General features: G+C 37.5%; 1 protein-coding gene across 4 annotated transcripts in view; it reads left to right on the forward strand.

Moving 5' to 3' along the window:
* SCUBE1 (signal peptide, CUB domain and EGF like domain containing 1) overlaps nucleotides 1-19857 on the forward strand; it is a 204167-nt gene that overhangs the window by 35617 nt on the left and 148693 nt on the right. For all 4 annotated transcript variants that reach the window (XM_052690637.1, XM_052690638.1, XM_052690639.1 and 1 more), the window contains exon 4: nucleotides 18508-18642. In XM_052690637.1, coding sequence (XP_052546597.1) covers nucleotides 18508-18642 — 135 coding nt within the window. The remainder of the gene's footprint in view (nucleotides 1-18507; nucleotides 18643-19857) is intronic.

Consider the following 19857-nt stretch of genomic DNA (forward strand, 5'->3'; position numbering starts at 1 on the left):
GAGTGGGAATGACAGCAAAAGACTCTCCCAGCAAGTAACTTTAGGACACTAAAAGAGGTCACAGTTACCCTTTAATTTTGTTTCCTCAAATGCAGATTGAATACTTTCAACTAATGAATGGTCTTTCACAAAGCATTTGACACTGTCCTGCACAACATCCATGTCTCCACATTGGAGAAAGAGAGATGTGGCAGATGGACCACTTGATGGATAAGTAATTGGCTGGATAGTTGTGCTCAAAGAGTTGCTGTTAGTGGCTTGATGTCCAAGAGGCGTCAACAGGTGTTCTTCAGGGATCTGTATCACTATTTAACATCTTTGTCAGCAACATGGACAATGAGGCTGACTGAACTCTCAGTAAGTTTGTGGGTGACATCGAGATGAACACTGCAGTCAACACACTGGAAGGAAGAGATGCCATCCAAAGTGATCTTAACAGGCTCAGTAGGTGAGCCTGTGCAAACATCATATTATTCAAAAAAGGCCAAGGACACACACCTGATGTAGTCCCAAATATGAATACAGGCTAGGTAATGAGTGGACAGGGCAGCCCTACGGAGAAGGACTTGGGGGTTCTGATGGATGAAGAGCTTAACATAAGCTGTCAATGTACACTTGCAGCCCAGAAAGCCGATCATGTCCTGGGCTGCATCAGAAGAAGTGCAGCTAGAAGGTCAAAGAGGTGATTCTCCCCTTCCACTCCACCCTTGTGAGAGTCTAGCTGGTGTGCTCTGTCCAGCTCTGGGGCCCTCAGCACAAGGAAGGTGAGGGGCTGTTGGAGCGGGTCCAGACAGAGGCTGTAAACATGATCAGAAGGCTGAAACACCTCTCCTGTGAAGAAAGGCTGAGGGATTTGGTCATGTTCAGCCTGGAGGAGATTCTGAGAAGACCTCATTGCAGTGCTTAAAAGGGGCCTACAGGAAAGCTAGGGATAGACTCTTTGTCAGGGAGTGTAGTGACAGGACAAGGGCAATGGTTTTAAACCAAAAGAAAGGAAATTTAGATTAGATGTTAGGAAGAGGTTCTTCACTCAGAGGGTGGTGAGGCACTGGCACAGGCCGCCCAGAGAAGCTGTGGATGCCCCATCCCTGGTAGTGTTCAAGGCCACGTTGGATGGATCCCTGGGTAGCAAGGTTGTCCATGGCAGGGGGTAGGAACTGGGTGGTCTTTGAGGTCTCTTCCAACCCAACCCAATTCTGTATCCCAATAAAATAACTGCATTTCCTTAGAGGCACTGAAAAGAGAGTTTCTCTTTCTTTCTTAGTTAAAATTTGCTAAGGATGAAAGTTTTAGGTCTCAGGCTGGACTTCATAATCTTAACAGTACCTTTGCAAACCCTTGTGTGACATGCTGTGAATTAACTCAGGTTTAAGACATTGTCCTTAGAAAAGAGAGAAGTTCAGATTTCTGCCATTGTTTGGTCCCTAGCTCTCTGTTTGTATTATCAGTTATACTGCCTGCTGAGATACCATGCTTATTCCCATGACCTCTTCAGTGTCCGTTCTGAACAGCAATGCATTCTAGTCTTTCCATCCAGTAACAGTTCTATTTCCTTTCGCTTAAACTAACAGAAGGAAGTAAATGTAGATGGCTGTTTTTAAGAGAACCCAGTATGGTTTTAAACCACTGTATTTTCATTTGTGAAATTAGGGTTTCTGTAACCCTTTGGAAAATTCACCCAGCATGCAGAATTTCATTTGTTTGTGACAATTAATAGTTTTGGCTTTTTTTTTTTTTTTCTCAGTGAAGAAATCAGGAATTTAAATAAATTGAAGCTTTGATGAGTACACTAATCTCCACCTTTTCTCTGAGAAATCACTTGTTTTTCATGGGTTATAAGAAGTCGAAGAATTCTTTACAGAATCACTGATAATGTTTGCCATCTTTTATTGAATTATTTTACTGATATCAATTGTAACAGCTTCCCTACCCTCATCTACCCACACATACACTCTCTATAGGACTTCACAGAACTCTCAATGTGAAGATTGCTAATGAGGTACTATATCATATATTTTGTGTGACAACTTTATTTCCAAGAAAGGACACGCGATGTTTGATCAGCAAGCTGAAATTAAGTCTGTAGACACATTAGGTAGCACTGCAGGATCTTGCATAGAATGACTTCGTTTCCACAGAATTTACGTAAAAACCTTAAAACATACTGTAGGTTGATTTCGAACACTCTGCCTGAAACAATTTTTCATGTAGCACCACAGATGTATGAGCTTGGGTGGAAGTCAATTTTCTGGGTCTGAACCAAGTTATACAATCCCTACTTCGCCCTCATATTTTGGTCTTGGAGACATTATTGTTAGGGTCTGCTCTGTCATCACATGGGAAGCCAAGCAGCAGGAATTGTTAGGGAGAATTTGATTAACTAAGCATAAATGCCTCTGCCACTTGGAGAGTGCTGGACCTGGCAAATGTGATGTAGGATCTATAGGAGTAGATCCGGAGTTTGAGCTATTGGCTAGATGGAATAATATAAGGAATCTAAATTGATGTCAGACTCCTGTATTTAGACAGCTGAATTGCTCTCTCAGTGACCTGTGTTGCATTTTATCATGTACACATCACCAGAAATACTGGTTTAAAAAATTTGAGATAGGAGGCCTAGAGACGGGAGTCAGTGTTAGTTCAGTGCTAAGCCTGCAGGCCATCTAGGAACCTTTGTGAAATAGCTTGTAATGGAGAAGATCTGCATCAGGATTTCTTTATGTATTGCTTGACTGAAGTCTGTACAAAATCTTAAACCTTCTTGTTCATGTTTGGATTCCTTTTCAAACATTTACTGGATGTTTTTCTAGTTATGTTAGTATAGAAAGATAATTACAATCTTCTTTGTAAATAACAAATGTGAAGTATTCACAACTAAGTAGATCAAATGTGGTTGACAGGTTAATTGTTTTTTCCCAAGTTCTTGTTTCAACATTTTTCTCTTTCTTTCTAATCAAGTGAAATTTCTTATTTATTTGTTGGGAGGAAGTGTTTGGTTAAGATTTCCTGGATAAAATTTGTGCTGAAAAATGTCCAAAATCATTCTCAGGGGAACTCAACTTCTCAACTTGCTTTCTGTTTGACATTTTTATTGAGGAATTTCTCAAATATAACATGAAATGACACCATAGGGAATTCAAACTATGATGAGATCCTTGTCTATCTAAAATAATTTATTTTAGCAGTGTGATTACTTGGAATAGCAGTAGTTCTTTCTGGAAATTGCTCTAAATTCTGATCTACAGATGCAAAACTGATATTTGGTCTCATGCAATGGGCTTTCTTTATCATGCATTTGAAACCAGTTGTGAAATAGGTTTTCCTCTCTCATGTATGAAATACTGTTTTTTAATAAACAATTAGCTCAATGGTCCAGACATTCTTTCCTTTTTGACTGTTTTTTTCTCCATGATCTTACTGATAAATTGATTTTTCCTTCTTTGTGTCTTTTACATGTTGAGATATGCTATCAATTTCCGTTCTCTTTTGCCTTTAGGAGAGGTTATAACTTAATTGATCATGATTCCTATCGCTATTACTATCAAACACATTACCCTTCTAATTTATAGTAAATCAGTTTCTGCTCTCTGATAACTGGTGAAATCTGAATTTGCACTACACAGTATCAGGAGGTAAGACTTATTGCCTTTTAAACTAGTTATTCAATATGTACTCACCTCTGATTCAGGATGACACTGAAAGGTGTTCCTAGTTTGCATAGATTTTTACTTCTTTGATGTAATATTCAGTAAGAAGACTGGACTTCTGTATATATCTTAATGGATTATTAAGTTGAGGCCTCTAGCATCTGGACATACTTGTACTGCATGTTTGTGTCTCATTGGAGCCTCATTGGAGACAGACAGCAGAATGCTCCTTGACAGCAGGACTGCTAGAAAACATAGACTGAGACTGGTATTATAAACATGAGTGCTGTTTGAAGTGAGATATACTACTGGTGGGGATGCCATACAGGAGGCTTGAGAATTTGTCCTCCTTTCGAAGAGAATTTCAAGGGACCTTTGTGTAGCTGCCATTCTAAAGGCACTGGAATGTACTCAGGAGGATAAGAGAATTTCCAGTGTTTTTGTTGCTCTTAGTTTATTCTCAAGCTATTGGGAATTGTTATATGGAAAGAAACCCTCTGCTCTTTAAGCAGTAGTAAGTCTTCAGCTCTTGCAGGACTGTTCAGTTTAATGCACTGCAGGTGGAAAAGGCCAAAAGAGAGCAGTGATATTAATGTGTGCTCTAGAAAACCTGGCTGATGTCAAAAGAATGAAATGAAAGCTGCAGTTTGCTTCCATGGAAGAAAAGATGAAAAATGAAGACACAATAATCATGAAGTCCAAAAAAGACTACTGCAAATAACTGCAATTTTAATGATTAGTTTTCATAGACATGTCAAAGTGAATGAGGTAGTGTGGTAGTATTTGATTACTCCACGTGGGAAATTCAGAAAGAACACTGAATTATTTTTCCTTTGCCCTAAAGGATTCTCATGTGGAGTACCACTATCTTACATTCATCTCTCTCCTACTGTATGAAAATGTAAGCATCCTAGGAGAGTATTATATGTTATGTTGGTCTGAAGCATTGCCAAAGAAGAGAATTTTAAGCTTATCACTAATAAACCGAGGGATTTATCCAGGAAAAGCTTAATGGAAACATTGCTGAAAGCTGTTCTTGCTGATACTCCCGAATAAATCTTACAAAGTAATTCAGCATCTGAAAATAGAAAGTAGAAGAGAAGAGAATGCCCTGACTATGTGAGTGAGAAAGCTGAGAGCCTCACTTTGCAAAATTTTCTTGCTGAAGGGCTCACGTTTCAGCTGATACTCTAACTGTGCCAGACTGCCTGGAATTCATCCATCTCTGATCAGAATGTGAAAAAAGAAGTGTGTAAGAAGAATCCGTAGAAACAAAAGGTGACTGCCATTGATTCTTACATGAGAAAAGCATGTAGTACTGCCTGCAAATTCTGCTTTTCTGTCCTTTTTACCTGAAAGCAGAGTTTTGTGTACATACAGTTAGAGAATTCTTCCTTAAACAGTTGACACAACTCATTGTTTTCTGTTTGTCAAGCCAAATCTGGGTGTGAAAAATAGTTCATGTTAAAGGATGTTATTGCATGTAGTAATATTCTTCTGTTGCTTGTCTAATCATAAGATACAGATGTGAATAGTTACGAAATACTATTCAGTTCTCTGTTTTTTGGAGGGTTTTTTTTTTTGTTTCATTTTTGTTTTCTCCTTAACTCTGATTTCTGATTGCCCCTTTTTAATAGGGAGTACACAATGTTTTTTCACAGAATATTTCTTGCTTTTGTGTTCCGTTTATCTTTTCTTTCTTTTGAAGATAAGTAGAGGTCTTATGAAGTCCTCTGTTCTTTGTAATTTCTGTAATTATTAAGTGAGCTTATGAAAGTTTTAAACTCTTTTTATAGGCCATCAAACAAGATATAAAGGAGCTTGAACAAAAATTTTATCATGATCTATTTAGAGATATATTTATTTTGTTTATTGATTATCCCATCATATTAATTGCTATGACATGGGAGCATGTGTGAGCACTTTACAAATATTAATAGATTTATCCTCACCAACAATAAGAGGAATAACTTTCATTGGTATTATAGATGAGGAACCAAGGCACATGGATTAAGTGATTTCCTGATCTTTGCACAGGATGTCAGTGTGTCCGCAGCATAGCCAAGTGTTGAATTTCTACCCTTCTCATTCCCTGTTTATACACTTTTATTGCAAATATTCTGTGTAACTTTGATTTGGAAAGTAACAGAATTACTAAATTTGACCACCTACAGTGTGATATCTCTATTAATCTTCTTGCATGTCATACTTCCTGGAAATAATTGATTTTGGAGATCCAGTATGACATGTGTTTCTTCAGCAGTTGATTCTGTGTCTTTGATTCAGAAGAGTCCTAGGAAACAGAGTGAATTTTTGATTATAAATAAGGCCAGGATTGCAAGCTCTGTAGTTTATTATGAATTGCATTGAGTTCACTGCAAGAGCTGAATGTTCATTCTGGTAGACAAGCACACAAGCACAGTGCCAGCTTGAATTCAGTAACGAAAATTTCAGTAGCAAGGTCCTGGTTATGTCCCCAGTCTCAAAGATGTGCTTTAGACCAAAGGCCTGATTTTCCAGTCTGAAAAGTGTACTTTACTGTTTTATTTGTCTGTTCTTAGGTGGCATTTTGCCTTTCTTCATGAACAGTAATTGTCATATGAAGTCCCTAGTGGGAAAGAAGTAGGTAGCACTTTTCCTGAGAGCTACCACATCTGTTTCAGGACTGGTACTGATCTGCCAGGTTTGGCAGGTGGGGTAGAGCAATAGCACAGCAAGGCATTTGGGGGCCAGCAGCTAAAGAAGAAACCCCTGAGACAATCTAGGAGCAGATGGGCAGGATTTTAAGTAGCATCTGCCTGTTATAAAATGGGCTTTGGGATCCCAGTTTAGAATAAAAACTAGGCTCATGTTTGAATTGACATAATTTATTTTCTTCTGAGATCTAAAGTTAGGGTGTAGTACCAAGTTCTTGTCTTTCTGTGTTGCTTTGAGATCTGCTGGCTTATTTTAAAAGAGAAGGAATTTCAATCCTGACACGCAAGCTTAAGACCTGGCTGGGCAGTAGTAACAAACAATCTGATTCAGATTATGATAACATTAGTATTTATGCACGGGTATATATATAACAGAATCACTGAATGGTCTGTGCTGGAGAACACCTTAAAGCCCACCTGCTTTCAACCCTCCTGTTGTGGGCAGGGTCATCTCCCACTAGTCTGGTTGACCAGGGCCCATCCAACTTTTTGTTTTTCTTTCAAAAACAAAAACGAAACACGAAAAGCCAAACGCACACACGCAAACAAGAACAACAAAAGCTAGCCAACACAACACTAAAACAGTTGGAACTCAAAATCTAATCTAGGTGTTCTCACACCTTAATTTATCTGAGTGTATACAGTAGATTGGGGGATTGTGACCTAATGTGCCCATCAACATAAAGTGGGAGGAGAGTTGAAAGTGTATGTGAAATCATTTCTAGATCTTTCAGATGCAAAATATTAAGAAGTGATATATAACTGATTAATGGTTGCATAATCACTGGTGTGATTAAAGGGACCACTGCCTTTTTTTTAATTTAGCTTTAATTTTCTTCATTTCCAGACAGCTGCGTGCAGTGTGTTGCTTCCTTGAACTGAAATTGCATGCTTATGTTACTGAGGTTTATTTTTCTTTATGTTTCCTAGCAGTTCAAATATATATATTTTTTTTTTAATGTGAAGATTTCTAATAAAAAACTAAACAACTTTTGGAAAGTTAGGGGTTTTTTTTATGTTTCATAAAAACAACTGTTTTAAAAAGAAGTTATGAAACTGTCCTCTTCCTTCTCCATCAGTTTTCCTTGCCCTTCCTTTCTAACCCCAGGAGACTTAGGTAAGTTGACAGTACTGTCCTCCTTTGGAACTTCAACAGGGCTTCTGGCAACTTTATCAGTCACAAACTCTTACAGATTTTCATGGTTGCTAATTTTAAACTTCTTGGCAGGCAGAGGAAGACTGAATAAACCAAATAGCTTTATTTTTGCAACTCTTCATTTTTTAAAAAATACATGCAAAGTTATGATGTCGTTTTTTTGTTGTGGTGGTTTGTTTTAGAGAAAGTTATTTACTTATCTAAATCTTGACGCTCATTTTCAGTGGTTCCAATGAGAGTTTTGCTTGAGCAGAACTTTGGAATTTAGTAGTTTTGTGTCTTAAAAAGAGGGAAGCCAAACTTCAAAATCAGGGCTTAGTGATTGAATAATACGGGGATCTATTTTGCACTGGAGAGACCCAGGCAAAGGATAAGAATGGGGTCCTCTATAAAATACGTTTAAAGAGTGAGTGAAAAAAGTGTTGAAGTGAAAGCTTTAACAATAGAAATATCTGTGTTCTTTAAAAATGTATGCATTGTTTACTTCTGTGGTGAGGGACAGTGACTGGGTCCTTGAAGTCTAATAAAAACTTTAGGATTAGGGGACTCTTGCCATTTATGGCCCTGAGATACAAATCCACTGACCCTCCTCTGAACAGGCTGAGTACCTCCACAAAAAGTCACACTGCAAGTTGCTCAATGTTGATCTCTGATGCATGCTACTAGGATGAAAAACGTCAGTTCATTTTTGATGTTCTTCAGATGTAGGCCTGAATAAGAAAGAGAGTTGCTTTCTGATATGCTTTGTCAGGGAACTAATTGTCATTCTATTACTGTTTTCAGATTTTTTGTCAGTCATACTGTATGTATGTGATATCTGTACATTAGATGAGGGATAAGAACTGTGATTCATCACAGCAACGTAAACTATCTGGTCTCTGGTATTGTGACATCATCTGGTTTTATAACGTGTACTGCTGTTCTGTAATGTCTTCTGCTAACTGAATATGAAGTGCCAAGCAAATATTACTAGGTAGGATGATAAGTAAATGTTCTATAGACAACTGCAGTAGATTTTAACATATAACTTTTGTATACAGATGTTTACTTCAGTTATTTGGTTGCCTGCATGTTGTGAGAGTCTGGATAGCGTAAATGGCAGCAAACAGTCCTAGAAATAAATCTCTTTAGAGATAGAATTTTAGCTAACATATTAATTACGATGATTACTTACTCCTCTAAACCTCACTTACTTTTATGGCACCTTGTAATGATAGAAGTTTCCAGTCTCTGAACTGTTGTAGCTTCCTCCCATGATGGTAGATTCCATGATGTACACATGATAATCATTGTCATTGTGTTCATGTACAAATTAGAATAACATTTAACTGCCATCACTTAACTTGAAATGTCCTAGGCTGTGATTTTCTCTAATGGAGTTTAAATCACATAAATGATCCATCTATACTGACTTTGAAGTCACTAGAGAAAAATAGGTATTTGGGGTGTGTGACTGCTCACATCCTGAAGTACGTCTTTGCAAAGGCTGCTCCAAAAGTAATGTCTCCTGTTTTATTATGGCCCATGGTGGCAGAGGTGGATATTGGTGGTATGTCAGTAGAGGCTGAAACTTCCCACCAATATTCAGTTTGATTTTGTTGCTGTGTGATAGATGGCAGCAGAGGGGCAGTCTGACAAATGCCATCTGACATGGAAATGCATATGAAGCAAAGGTGTGTCAATGAACACCTCCACATGGAAAAAATGGTACCTATTAACATCCGTTGATACTTAGTGAACATTTATGAAAAGCAAACAGTGGATGTGAGGACAGTGAGGTGGTGGGTAGTGCATTTCAGCAGTGACAAGCCATGTTCCAAGACAGTGATGGGAAAGACAAGCCATGTTCCAAACAGCCATGCAGTCTCTTGTTCATCATTGATGGAAGTGCATAGCTAATAGTGATGACTGTGTTGAAAAGGAGTATTCTGTAGCTAAGAATTTACTCTATCAAATAGTGCTATTGTGCTCTTTGTATCTGTTGCCTAATTTCCATGGAAATAAATAGGAAGAATTACATTTAGACCTGCCTACATACTGTAATTCAGATGAACTGCTCCCCTTTTTTTTTGGCATATACAATTCTGTGGAATTCTGTTAACACTTTTGGAAATAGAATTGTTCTAGGAAGTTTAGAGCCACAAACTGGAAACTAATTTTGAAATTTTGAATGAAAGTTCAGGTTCACTCGAGAAATCTGATAAAAATAAGGAATTCTCATTGTTGGCATTGTTGACAGAAAGCCCTCTGATATCCAGATGTCTCTGAAGCTAGGATCCAAATACACTGCTTTGGTATGAAATCCTGCTTTTTCTATAGATAGCTTTTTTTACTGTTATTTTTAGTCTGTATGAAAGTTTTTTCTCTCCAAAATATTTTAATGTTTGATCATCTGGCATTAATCTTTTGTGTTCAGATGACATACAACTTTCTTTATGTGTTAATTTGCAGTATGTTTGCTTTCTTAAGCCAATTGATCTGAGAAGTACTGAAATGAGACAGTATAAATCATTGTAGACCTGAAGTTTTTTTGTTAGGTATGGGGAAATAATCAGAAGTGTAGAATAAATCTCAGTTGCTGTCAACTATGAAGTTAGATTCTCAGACTGTCATAATAAATTAAGAAACTGGGAGCTATGTGACAGCAACATCAATCTTATTCTCTTGTTTCTGCAAGTCTTCTTGTTGTCTGAGGTTTTTTTTTTTTTTAATACTTGCTCCCTGGAGGAGGTAATCAATCACCATGAAGATTTCTCTACATGGAACACTCAGGAAAGTGAACAGTAATCAGCTTAGAGTGTGAGGTTAATAGGTATAAGCTGAATCAGTCCATACTGACATTCTTGTTTGGTCCAATGTAGTTTTAGATAGCTGTATCTTAGTTCAGCAAACAAAGTCAGACTTTTATTCTGGGTTATGCATCCTTCTTTACCTTGTTTGTATTGACTTCTTACCTTTTCTTACTTCATCTCAACTTTCTAAAGACATTCTAAAAAAATTTTAAGCTGATATGGCCTATACTGATGTATACCTGAAGATAAATGTTATGAACTATATTAAAATAAACCAGAACTTTGGGAGCCATGCTGTGTATAGATCTTATGTAAAGCATAGGAGACTGTACATTCACTAGAAGGTATAGGATTTCAGCCTATTATATATGTCTCACCCCAAGAAATTATGTAGATCCAGTTAACAAACCAAATTCTTATAGACTACAAAAAGGAAATCAGACAAAGTGGAAACCACCAAAGTTCTGTGGTCTGTGATTCCAAATACAGTCACTGGTATTATATTGTGCTCTAGAATGGAATCAGTTCTTAACAATATTGATTAATGAAAATCAGCACGATTTAGATTATTTAGATAAAGTCAAGAGATAACCATCAAAAATAACTGCATAACTGCTTCCTTTGTGGGTGTCCAACCGTTTGCCTTGCCTAGGCTACACTCAAGAAGAAGAATTGTCTTGGGCCACATATAGGACATATAATATAGTCCATATATATAAGTAACAAAACCTATTTTATTTTTTTAGATTTAGAGTCCCCTATGTTACTGATAGATAACTAAGAAAATCACCCCATTCCTCTGAACATTTCATTAATTTAATCTTTTCCTTAGTCTTTATTGCCAGTGCTGAGGAAGAAAATGCTTCTTGTACAAACCTTGAGAATGTTACCAACTTGAATTGAAAGTAGTTTCATTTTTCATTTAAAGTTATGTGGTTCTTTTTGGTTTGTTTTTGTTTGTTTGTTTGTTTGTTGAGAAAATAAGCAAAACAGAAGAATAGTCTTGGGTTAAATCCAAAGCAGATTGTTCTGGTCGTGGCAGGGTCTCCAAGTATATGCAAAAAGAAGCAGGTATAAACAGTAGTTAACCTTGAAGAAGGATATAAAATATTGTTTCAGCTCAGACTGTAGCAGTTAATAACGCTCTGGGGAAAGCCCAGAGGCAAGACAAGGTACGATATGAAAATAGACTGGATAATTTACTCAAGTTGTATCAACATTTTTCTTCATTTGATCAGGACTGCTGTTTGTTTGCGTCTATAATCCAGCATTGAAATTCTGAGTGCCCTACATGCAGCTGAACATCTCTGAGAACAGCTAGCTTACTGCTAAGAGGGCTATGACTGTCCAAGCCTCAGTGATGTCAAGCTGGAGGTTGCTGGCATTCCCTAGAGAGTGATAATGTAGATGAAAAAACAGGATCAGATTTATATAAAATTATTTTAAAACTGTGTGTTGAAGGAATGAATAACACTTAAAAATAGTTGATGGAGAACTTTGTTGTGTTTAGGCATTGCTGGCAAGAAGCCACAGTGTGCACTGTCTAAAAATCAGGCGTGATTACCAAATAAAAAGACAGAAGCTCCAGGTAAGATGTCACACAAAGAAGGTTGGATGTTTATTTTGGAAATGCTAAAAGCTATGCAAAAGGGCTTTGCTTTCTTAAAATGTCAGTGGTGCCCAGCTGTTTGAGAATGGAGTAGGCAAGTGACGTCAGGAGACTTGAACTCAGTGCAACAGTGGCGCAATGTCCATGAAGCTGTTTACTTCTGCTGAGCAAAGGGCAGGCATCACACACGGCAGAGCTGAGTTCCGGCATTACATGAGTGTTCCCTGTGCTACAGATAGCAAATCAGTCTGTTTTACTGAGAGTATATACAAAATCATGGGTCTTCAGATTCAAATTTAAGATCAAAATACCTTAATATAATAAACCAAATATTATCCCAGCAAGTTGAATGCATTTCAGGAAAACTGAATTATTATTTCCACCTCACATGCAGATTTGGCTGCATTTATGGTTGGTGTAAGTAGTGATTTCAATAGATTAAGTATATTATTACCAAAGCTGTGGGAACAACATGAAAAAAATCCTTCAAGTTATTGTCTGTAAAAGGCATCTATTACAGCCATGTTTACACTCCGTTTGTAGCGTGAAATTCAGGGAATGCCACTGAGTGGTACAAAATAGCTAAAGAAAAAATGTTTCAAGCATTTGATTTCACACATCTGTAATTGCAGAGGCCTAGTCTGTGTGTGTTCAGGTGCTAGGTAATCATGAGATGTGGGATTTTCGGGGACAGATTAGGAGCATCATGTTTGGCCTTTTTTACATGATAATAGAATGGTTCTAGGGAAATCTGGTATTTTATAATATCCATTGATCATTTTAGAGCGATTTTAGTATTCATCATCAAAAGTGTTCTTGTTTTTTTGTTGTTGCTTTTTTTTTTCTGTAAAATGTGCTTTATTTGTCAGGGAAAGATAATTTTCCTCACTTTGTTTTTTTAATTTGTACTGTAGTAAACACTGCCTGCTGTTGAATCTGTTTTTTTTTTCAAGTGAATTTTTTCTCAGCAAAGGCTCTCTTGAAGTTTTCTTTAACCATATTAATGAAGTACTCAGTTGAGGGGTTGGTGTTCTTTTTCCTTTTCTTCATCATCACATTTTTGTTTGTTTCTGAAGGTGGAGGGCAAAAAGCAGAATTTTTGCCTTTTGTGTAAAAAGTGGAGAATTTGAGATGTGCTTTTAAATTCTTGGTGAAGGCTGATGTCAGAACTGAAGATGCAAATCCATGTGCATTGGTGTCTGTTTCTTCTAATGCTCCCCTTAATGTGCTCATACAAACTTGATCTAAGAAAGTTGGTTTGACAGTTATTTCAGTCAGCAATGATTCCTGTTTTCATAGTCCCCTCAGCTGATGCAATGTGTCAGCTTCTCATCATTAACATGTTGCTACATGTGTGATCATTCCAGCAGAAGTGCCTACCTACATCAGCTCACCTGATTGCATGTGCTTAGCACCTGTGTGGCAGATTTACTCTTCAAGCTTCCAGAGCAATCCTGAAATTAGATCTTCCAAGACACCCATTTCAATAGAGCCTCATGGTGCATGGAGGACATGGAATACAGAAGTGAGAATGTGTTTCATATATTGCTGTCGTTAACATTAATTGCTAGAAATGGGTAGTTTTATATGTAATATACTGAAGTAATTTGAACGATCTCCGCAGTAATATTTTTGTGTAGCTATAGCTTAAGATCGATGAGGTAGACACCAGAAGGTCAAGGAGAATCTGTAAGATTAAGAAAGATACAGAAAAGGCAAGTAGGGAATGATTAACTGTTTCTCACCATAATGGCATTAGGGGACACGCTTGCAATCAGGCCATAAAACATCAAGTTTGAAGCAAAAAATGTACTGTATGTAACTCAGTTAAATTGCAGGAGTATTTGCCCCAGCATGTTGGGTACAGAAGGGTTTAGAAGAATTCACAGAGGAAAGGTCTGTCAGAAGCAATGACCAGCTAGTGGTTTAGGAACATCAGTAGGTATGTGATCGCTGAAAACAGGAAGGCATGTAAGCTATAGGTGTGTCCCATCTGTATACTTTCCTATGTGTCCACTATAGGGCAGCATTAGAGATAGGATGTTGGGTTAAATGTATAGGAATAACTATGACTATGGTAAATGAAGGAATGTGATTTTTATGAGATTTTCAGTCTGCTTGCTGATTACAAATATTCATATTATAATGATTTTAAACTTTCAAAATTAGATCTTCATGTTTTCTGAGCTTGACATTGCTAGTAATTTCTCTTACAAATACATATATCCTTAATGGTATTTGATTGCTAACTTTTGAGAAAAGTCTGAGAATAGTGCTATCAGTAGTTCATCTCTCTATTGCAGTGTTCTGCTTATTGAAATATTTCAAAGAATCATGTAAAATTCATAGGATTGGCTCCCTGGCTCATGAGTCCTATTTTCAGAAGTCTCCAAAAAATGCAATGGTAAGTGAATTATGCCATTGCTCCTAAATGCTTTGGAGCCTTCAAAGATTAAACTCAGATTTCTGAGGGGCTTGAGTGCTTGAGAATTCAGACATGAAAGAGAAATGTCAGAAGAGGGGAAGAAGATCATGGAAGGAATTGGGCAGTGGACATCCTGTTCTTGTCATTTACTCTATATAACGTTACCACTTCTGTATCTTCCTGCTTGTGGTTTTGGTTTCAGGTACCCTTAGCAGACCTTTGTCCTGCATATCCAGAGAGGACATTTGGTCCAAATAGCTTCTTTAGGCCAAACACTGAGGGAAGCTTGGAGCCAGATCAGGGTGAAATACCAGTGGAGCTAGTTTGAAAAGTTCATCAGATAAATTAGATGAGAAACTGAAAGTATTTGTTTATTTAATAAATAAAGCATCCATGTTTATCAGCTGTAATGTTTCCTAGTCTTTGATAGTGTTCCACACTACTGTTCTCATATGACTAAGATACACAACACAAGTTTGATTATTTGAAGGCGGTGGGCCAAAAACCTAGAGGTCTTATGCAAATTCAGGTATGTGTTAATTAGCATCATGCTTCTGATCTATCTATCTATCTATCTATCTATACATGCACATATACATTTGTATATATACATACTTCATCTCTCCCATTTGAAAGATAGTACTCCTTTCCCAGCCTCTCCCTGAGCTAACCTTACCCTTACTCCTTATTGTCCTTGGTGATGACTGGCCAATTTGAAGTTCAGGTCTCCCTGGATACACTCTTGTTTAAGCCCTGTATATTTAATTCTAGCTTCTGTGCTGATTGCCATTCTAGTTATGTATTTGTGTAGATAAGAAGTAGCTAAAGGCTATAGAAATTGAGCTTCTGTTTTCTAGATGCGTCCATCAAGTACCATCAATGTATTTGACAGACACAATAATGGGATGGTTCTTTGAGAAGAGTGTTAAAGAGAGAATAGTGCTTAAGGACATGTATTTACTTTCTCCTAGTTTTTTCCTCTATTTGAGAATGAGAGCTGGGGCAGATTATGTAGGATAACCATCTGAGCTCAGCTCAAGTGAGAACCTTTCTTCATCTTTTTGTGAGTCTGGATTAAGGTAGCTTGCAGAAACCTTGTTCCAACTTCCTCTTTGGAGTCATCAGTAACATTCTGAGATCTAGCTATCCCATAAGTGGTGCATAATGAATTCTGGGAGCCAGTGCACTGTCAGGTGTTGAGGCCAACCTAGATGAGAGAACTTAGGTTTGATAAAGAGCCTAGGAAATGAATGTGATTTTCCAGATATCAGTTTAAGAGAAGAGAGAACTGCATTTACTGCCTCAAGGCTGCTGTCCTCCAGGTACTGGTTCTCAGTAAGATGAGCAGTGTCAGCTGATCTTATGCAAAAGGTTGCCAAAGAAAAGATGTCTGCTCTGAAAACCATGGTTTTTTTTTTTAAGGAGTAATAAGGAATGTGAGCTTTGTATTCGTACTCAATTTAAAATTTTTTAAACAGAGTTTTGGTGGGATTTAAAGCAGATGATCAAGAGAAAAAGATTCTGCATCGTCAGAAATGACTTTTTGCTTGTATTAGTGTTAGGCCTTTGGATGCAGGTCTCCAGCAGGTGTAAAGTCTCAGACAAAGTGACAACAACTAAAGCTGCTGAGGATCCACTCTGTTTTTCAAAACAGTCAACAGCCTGATTTGACATCTAGAGCCTAACAAAACTGAAGCCAAAAGAGTTTTATTGAAAAAAAGTTGACTTCTTATTTTGATGTTTATGGGGAACTTAAATTGCTAGAAAGTCTTGTCCAAAATGTAATCTCACATATGCTGCATTACCGGTGTTTACATGTTCTGCTGGGTAAGTTCAGCTGCATTGAACAAGAGTTGCACAAACAATGGAAGAAAGAAAAAGCCTCTTTGGCAGCTACTTCATTTTTAAGCATTGAAGAATTTCAGATACACGAAGGGATTATTCTGCCTAATCTATCAAAGTTTGAGATCTTTGGAGTCAAGAGAGCTTCTTTCCTAACTTTAGAAGATTTTTTACCCCATTCTCTAAACTGGACTAGTAGAGGGCTGATGTTAATAATTATATTATTTGGAAGAAAGTTTACCTAGAATATAGTTCAATAAATATTTTTCAGGTAGCTATGGCCAGTATATTGCTTGGTATGGTCGATATTATACAGTATTGCCTTTTAAGACTGAAGTAATACAGAGTGCTCCAGAAAGCCTGTTCCTAGTGTAAGACCTAAGAAAAGAAGGTGCTAATCCTGCACCACCACCTGGCCAAGATTTAATGGAAGTCATGTATTATGGAGTTACCGATACGGTAATCCTAGATCCCAGCTGCTCTCTTTCTTCAGCTCCTTCCCTTCATTAAAATAATTTTGAGGCAAGTAAGTGAAAACAATTGGAAGAAATTCTTCATAAAGGATTTTTAAAGAGTTTTACTTGAAGTTAACATTTATTCCAGCATATGGGTTTGAGGATTGGTGGTAAATTAAGCTCTCTCTCCATGGAAGTGGTAAATCACTAGCCTTTACAATCAAGAACAGAAAATAATGTTTATAAATCATTGCATTTGTTTCAGATTATTCATCAGAGCTGGAAGACAATAATTCAAGTTGCTTTGTGATACTGTAAACAGAATGCTTGGAATGTAGCATGCTTTGTAGTAAAATTTTGGGATTTGTACATATATCAACTGAGACTTTTTCTTTTAAGAAAGTAAGTATTTAGCTAATCTTCTGGAGAATCTAGATTTCAGTGTGCTCTTTGAAAGAAACTAGTTTGAGTTGTCATTTATGGGGTAGCACTGCCTGCTAATTCACAGATGAAGTCTCAGAAGGTTGTCTTATTTATAGTTTTCTTCTCAATGTGAAAGCATTGTCTTCATGTTTCCTTTTCTTGGTAGTGCTTTAATTACCCTAGAGCTTTCTCTGCTTTTGAAAAAGAGCTACAGTTCCTGTCATCTACACGAGGTGTAAGCAGCCCACCAGCACAAACAGCAATAGTAAGTTTAGCTGAGCAAGTTGCCTGAGCTAGTTTATGTTCCTGTATTAGTTACCAGCAAGAGTTTCTCCTGCCCTTGTACTTCCTGACCTTGCCTGGAAGAGTACTAGCAGAAGCAGCTTGGTTTTACCTTGATGTACTGTGGCCAGTCCTCAGGAATTAATTTCTGCAGGAGCTCTGCCAGCTCTTCTGAGGTTTTCAGTGTTGTGGATCGTTTATTCAGCTTTGCTGTATTCCTTTTCCTCCTCCCCCTCTCCAAAAATAAAAACAAAACATACACCAACACATTTGCTGACATGTTGGCACATCTGGTGGAATAACTAACTGGTGGGAGAGTCTCCATTAAAAAATAAAAATAAAAACATGGACTTCTCAGGTGGCAAGTTGCTTTTATCCAAAGAGAAAATTGAAAATGGATGTGATATGTCTTTTACGAGCAAAACAGGAGTTGCAAGGTTGAATGTGAGTCAGATATCATGTAAGTGTCAATGTTTTCCCAATGCCGAAACATATGTCTCTGTTAAACACAACAGCATAAAAACTTTTATGCTCAAGGGACCCTCAAAACAGCCAGTAGCTAATGCTGCCTTTGTGGTTTTATATATTTGCCTATTAAAATGACAATATGGACATGGAACATTTAGATTTAAGAAGCCTTCTTTTCATTAAACAACATTAAACAAACTGACAAAGTAGGGGGTTATGACTCCAGTAATTGAAACATGCTGTTCTGTTCAAGACCAGAACTCTATAAAGACTCTTTTCACCCAGTAATGCCCTTTGTGTTTGCCTGCTACCCCTGCTAGAAATTACTGTAGGCCTGAAGTATGTCTTTCCAAGTGAAGTGGGAATGACAGTGTGCAACACCACACTTGGCAGATGGGGTCGTAGCCTTTTTGGGATGTTAACATTCACTGTGCATTGGAAATCAATTTGTAGCTCAGAGTGCATGGAGTTTGCATGGAGTCTTAGCTGGACTCCTCCTCTACACTGTTGTTTTCATTGGTTTTTTTTAAATGTTAACTTTAAACCTACAATGCAGGAAAAAGAAGCAGATGAGTCAATTTGGATTAATTGTGTTGGAGTCCAGGTAGTTTTCATTAGCTTAATTTACAGTGTGTCTTTTTATGGATTCCCTTCTCTTCTAGATGCATGTTCTAAGTCTGTTATGCTGTGTTTCTTTTTGCTTTTCTCCTAGACGTTGATGAGTGTCAGGATAACAATGGAGGGTGCCAGCAGATTTGTGTAAATACTATGGGCAGCTATGAATGTCAGTGCAAAGAAGGCTTTTTTCTGAGTGATAACCAGCACACCTGCATTCATCGCTCCATTGGTAAGTGTCTGATTTTGTTCTTTAGAACAATTGTGTTCAATTAGAGTTGCAGAAACTGTTTCAGAGGAGTAATTTTCAGCTCCAAATCTGGTTGTTTGGAATTTGTTGATTCCACTGCTACCTAAACTTAAAGCATAACCATAAATAAGGTAGAGGAAAAGGCTTTAGTTTGACAAAATTATACATGAATCAGACAGCAGGCTCTTGGGACAGGCGGAGAAGAGATTTTCAACTGGCAATTTTCTGCTTCTTACTTTCAAGACTCGAAAGCTCATCTGTTTGTTGCATGGTAGCTCACCCTTTGCCCGTCATGTAACTCATGGCATCCTTGCAGACTGATGATGGCTGGTACTATGTTGGCATACCGTTATTTGGTTCCGTACCCTATGTAGGGTGGCTTAGAAAACAGCTTCACTGTTGCCTATGCATTAGCAGTAGGACTAAGGAATCCCTGCTGCTTATTTCTACTAGAGTAAGCAGCTCTGCCTTTTCTATACATGTCAGACACAGAAGACGAGTTTGAGTGGAAAGGGAGAAAAGAAAACAGCATAACTATAAATCTTTGCAATTAAGTGGGCTCTTTATGTGTTCATTCAGACTTCTGGTGACCCTGGCAGCAATGGGAATATATTGTAGCAAACTCATTTACCAACAGGCAATACAGAATGACAAAGTAGCAAGATGAGTCTGGTGATCAACAACGAAAGCATGCTGTAAATTTCAACAAGCCAAACAAATTGTTCCAAGCTGTTTTGAGTCACTAAAACTAATCAGAAAATCCTACTTGAACATAGAGTATGAATATAGTCACCCTGTTTACAAAGCTTTGTAGTCTAGCATTTCAGAAATGTAAATGTATTTCTGGCACTGTGTGCCTGTTTACATAGAACTATGAAGACAAGGAAGAATTTCGATTTTTAGAAATATGAAACTCTACAATATCTTCACAGGTTCACTTTTTAGCGTGACTGTTAAGTTTTAAGCAGTTGAGGTATTTTGATTTTGACAAGAGCATGAAATTAAGCACCATCAGCTAGTGTATTTTAAAGGTTGTGATCTAGCAAGCCTTTATTATCTGTTTCAACAAAAATTGTTCAAATTTCTGTCCAGCATAAAGTAACCCTGTCACAAAGATATCCAGCAGAGCAAGGAATAGTAGCTGGAGGCTTAATGAAAAACACTTGCAGAACACTGCGATGCAATCATTATTTCAAT

Source organism: Tympanuchus pallidicinctus, unplaced genomic scaffold, assembly GCF_026119805.1.
Source record: "Tympanuchus pallidicinctus isolate F22 unplaced genomic scaffold, pur_lepc_1.0 scaffold27, whole genome shotgun sequence".
Classification (NCBI taxonomy): domain Eukaryota; kingdom Metazoa; phylum Chordata; class Aves; order Galliformes; family Phasianidae; genus Tympanuchus; species Tympanuchus pallidicinctus.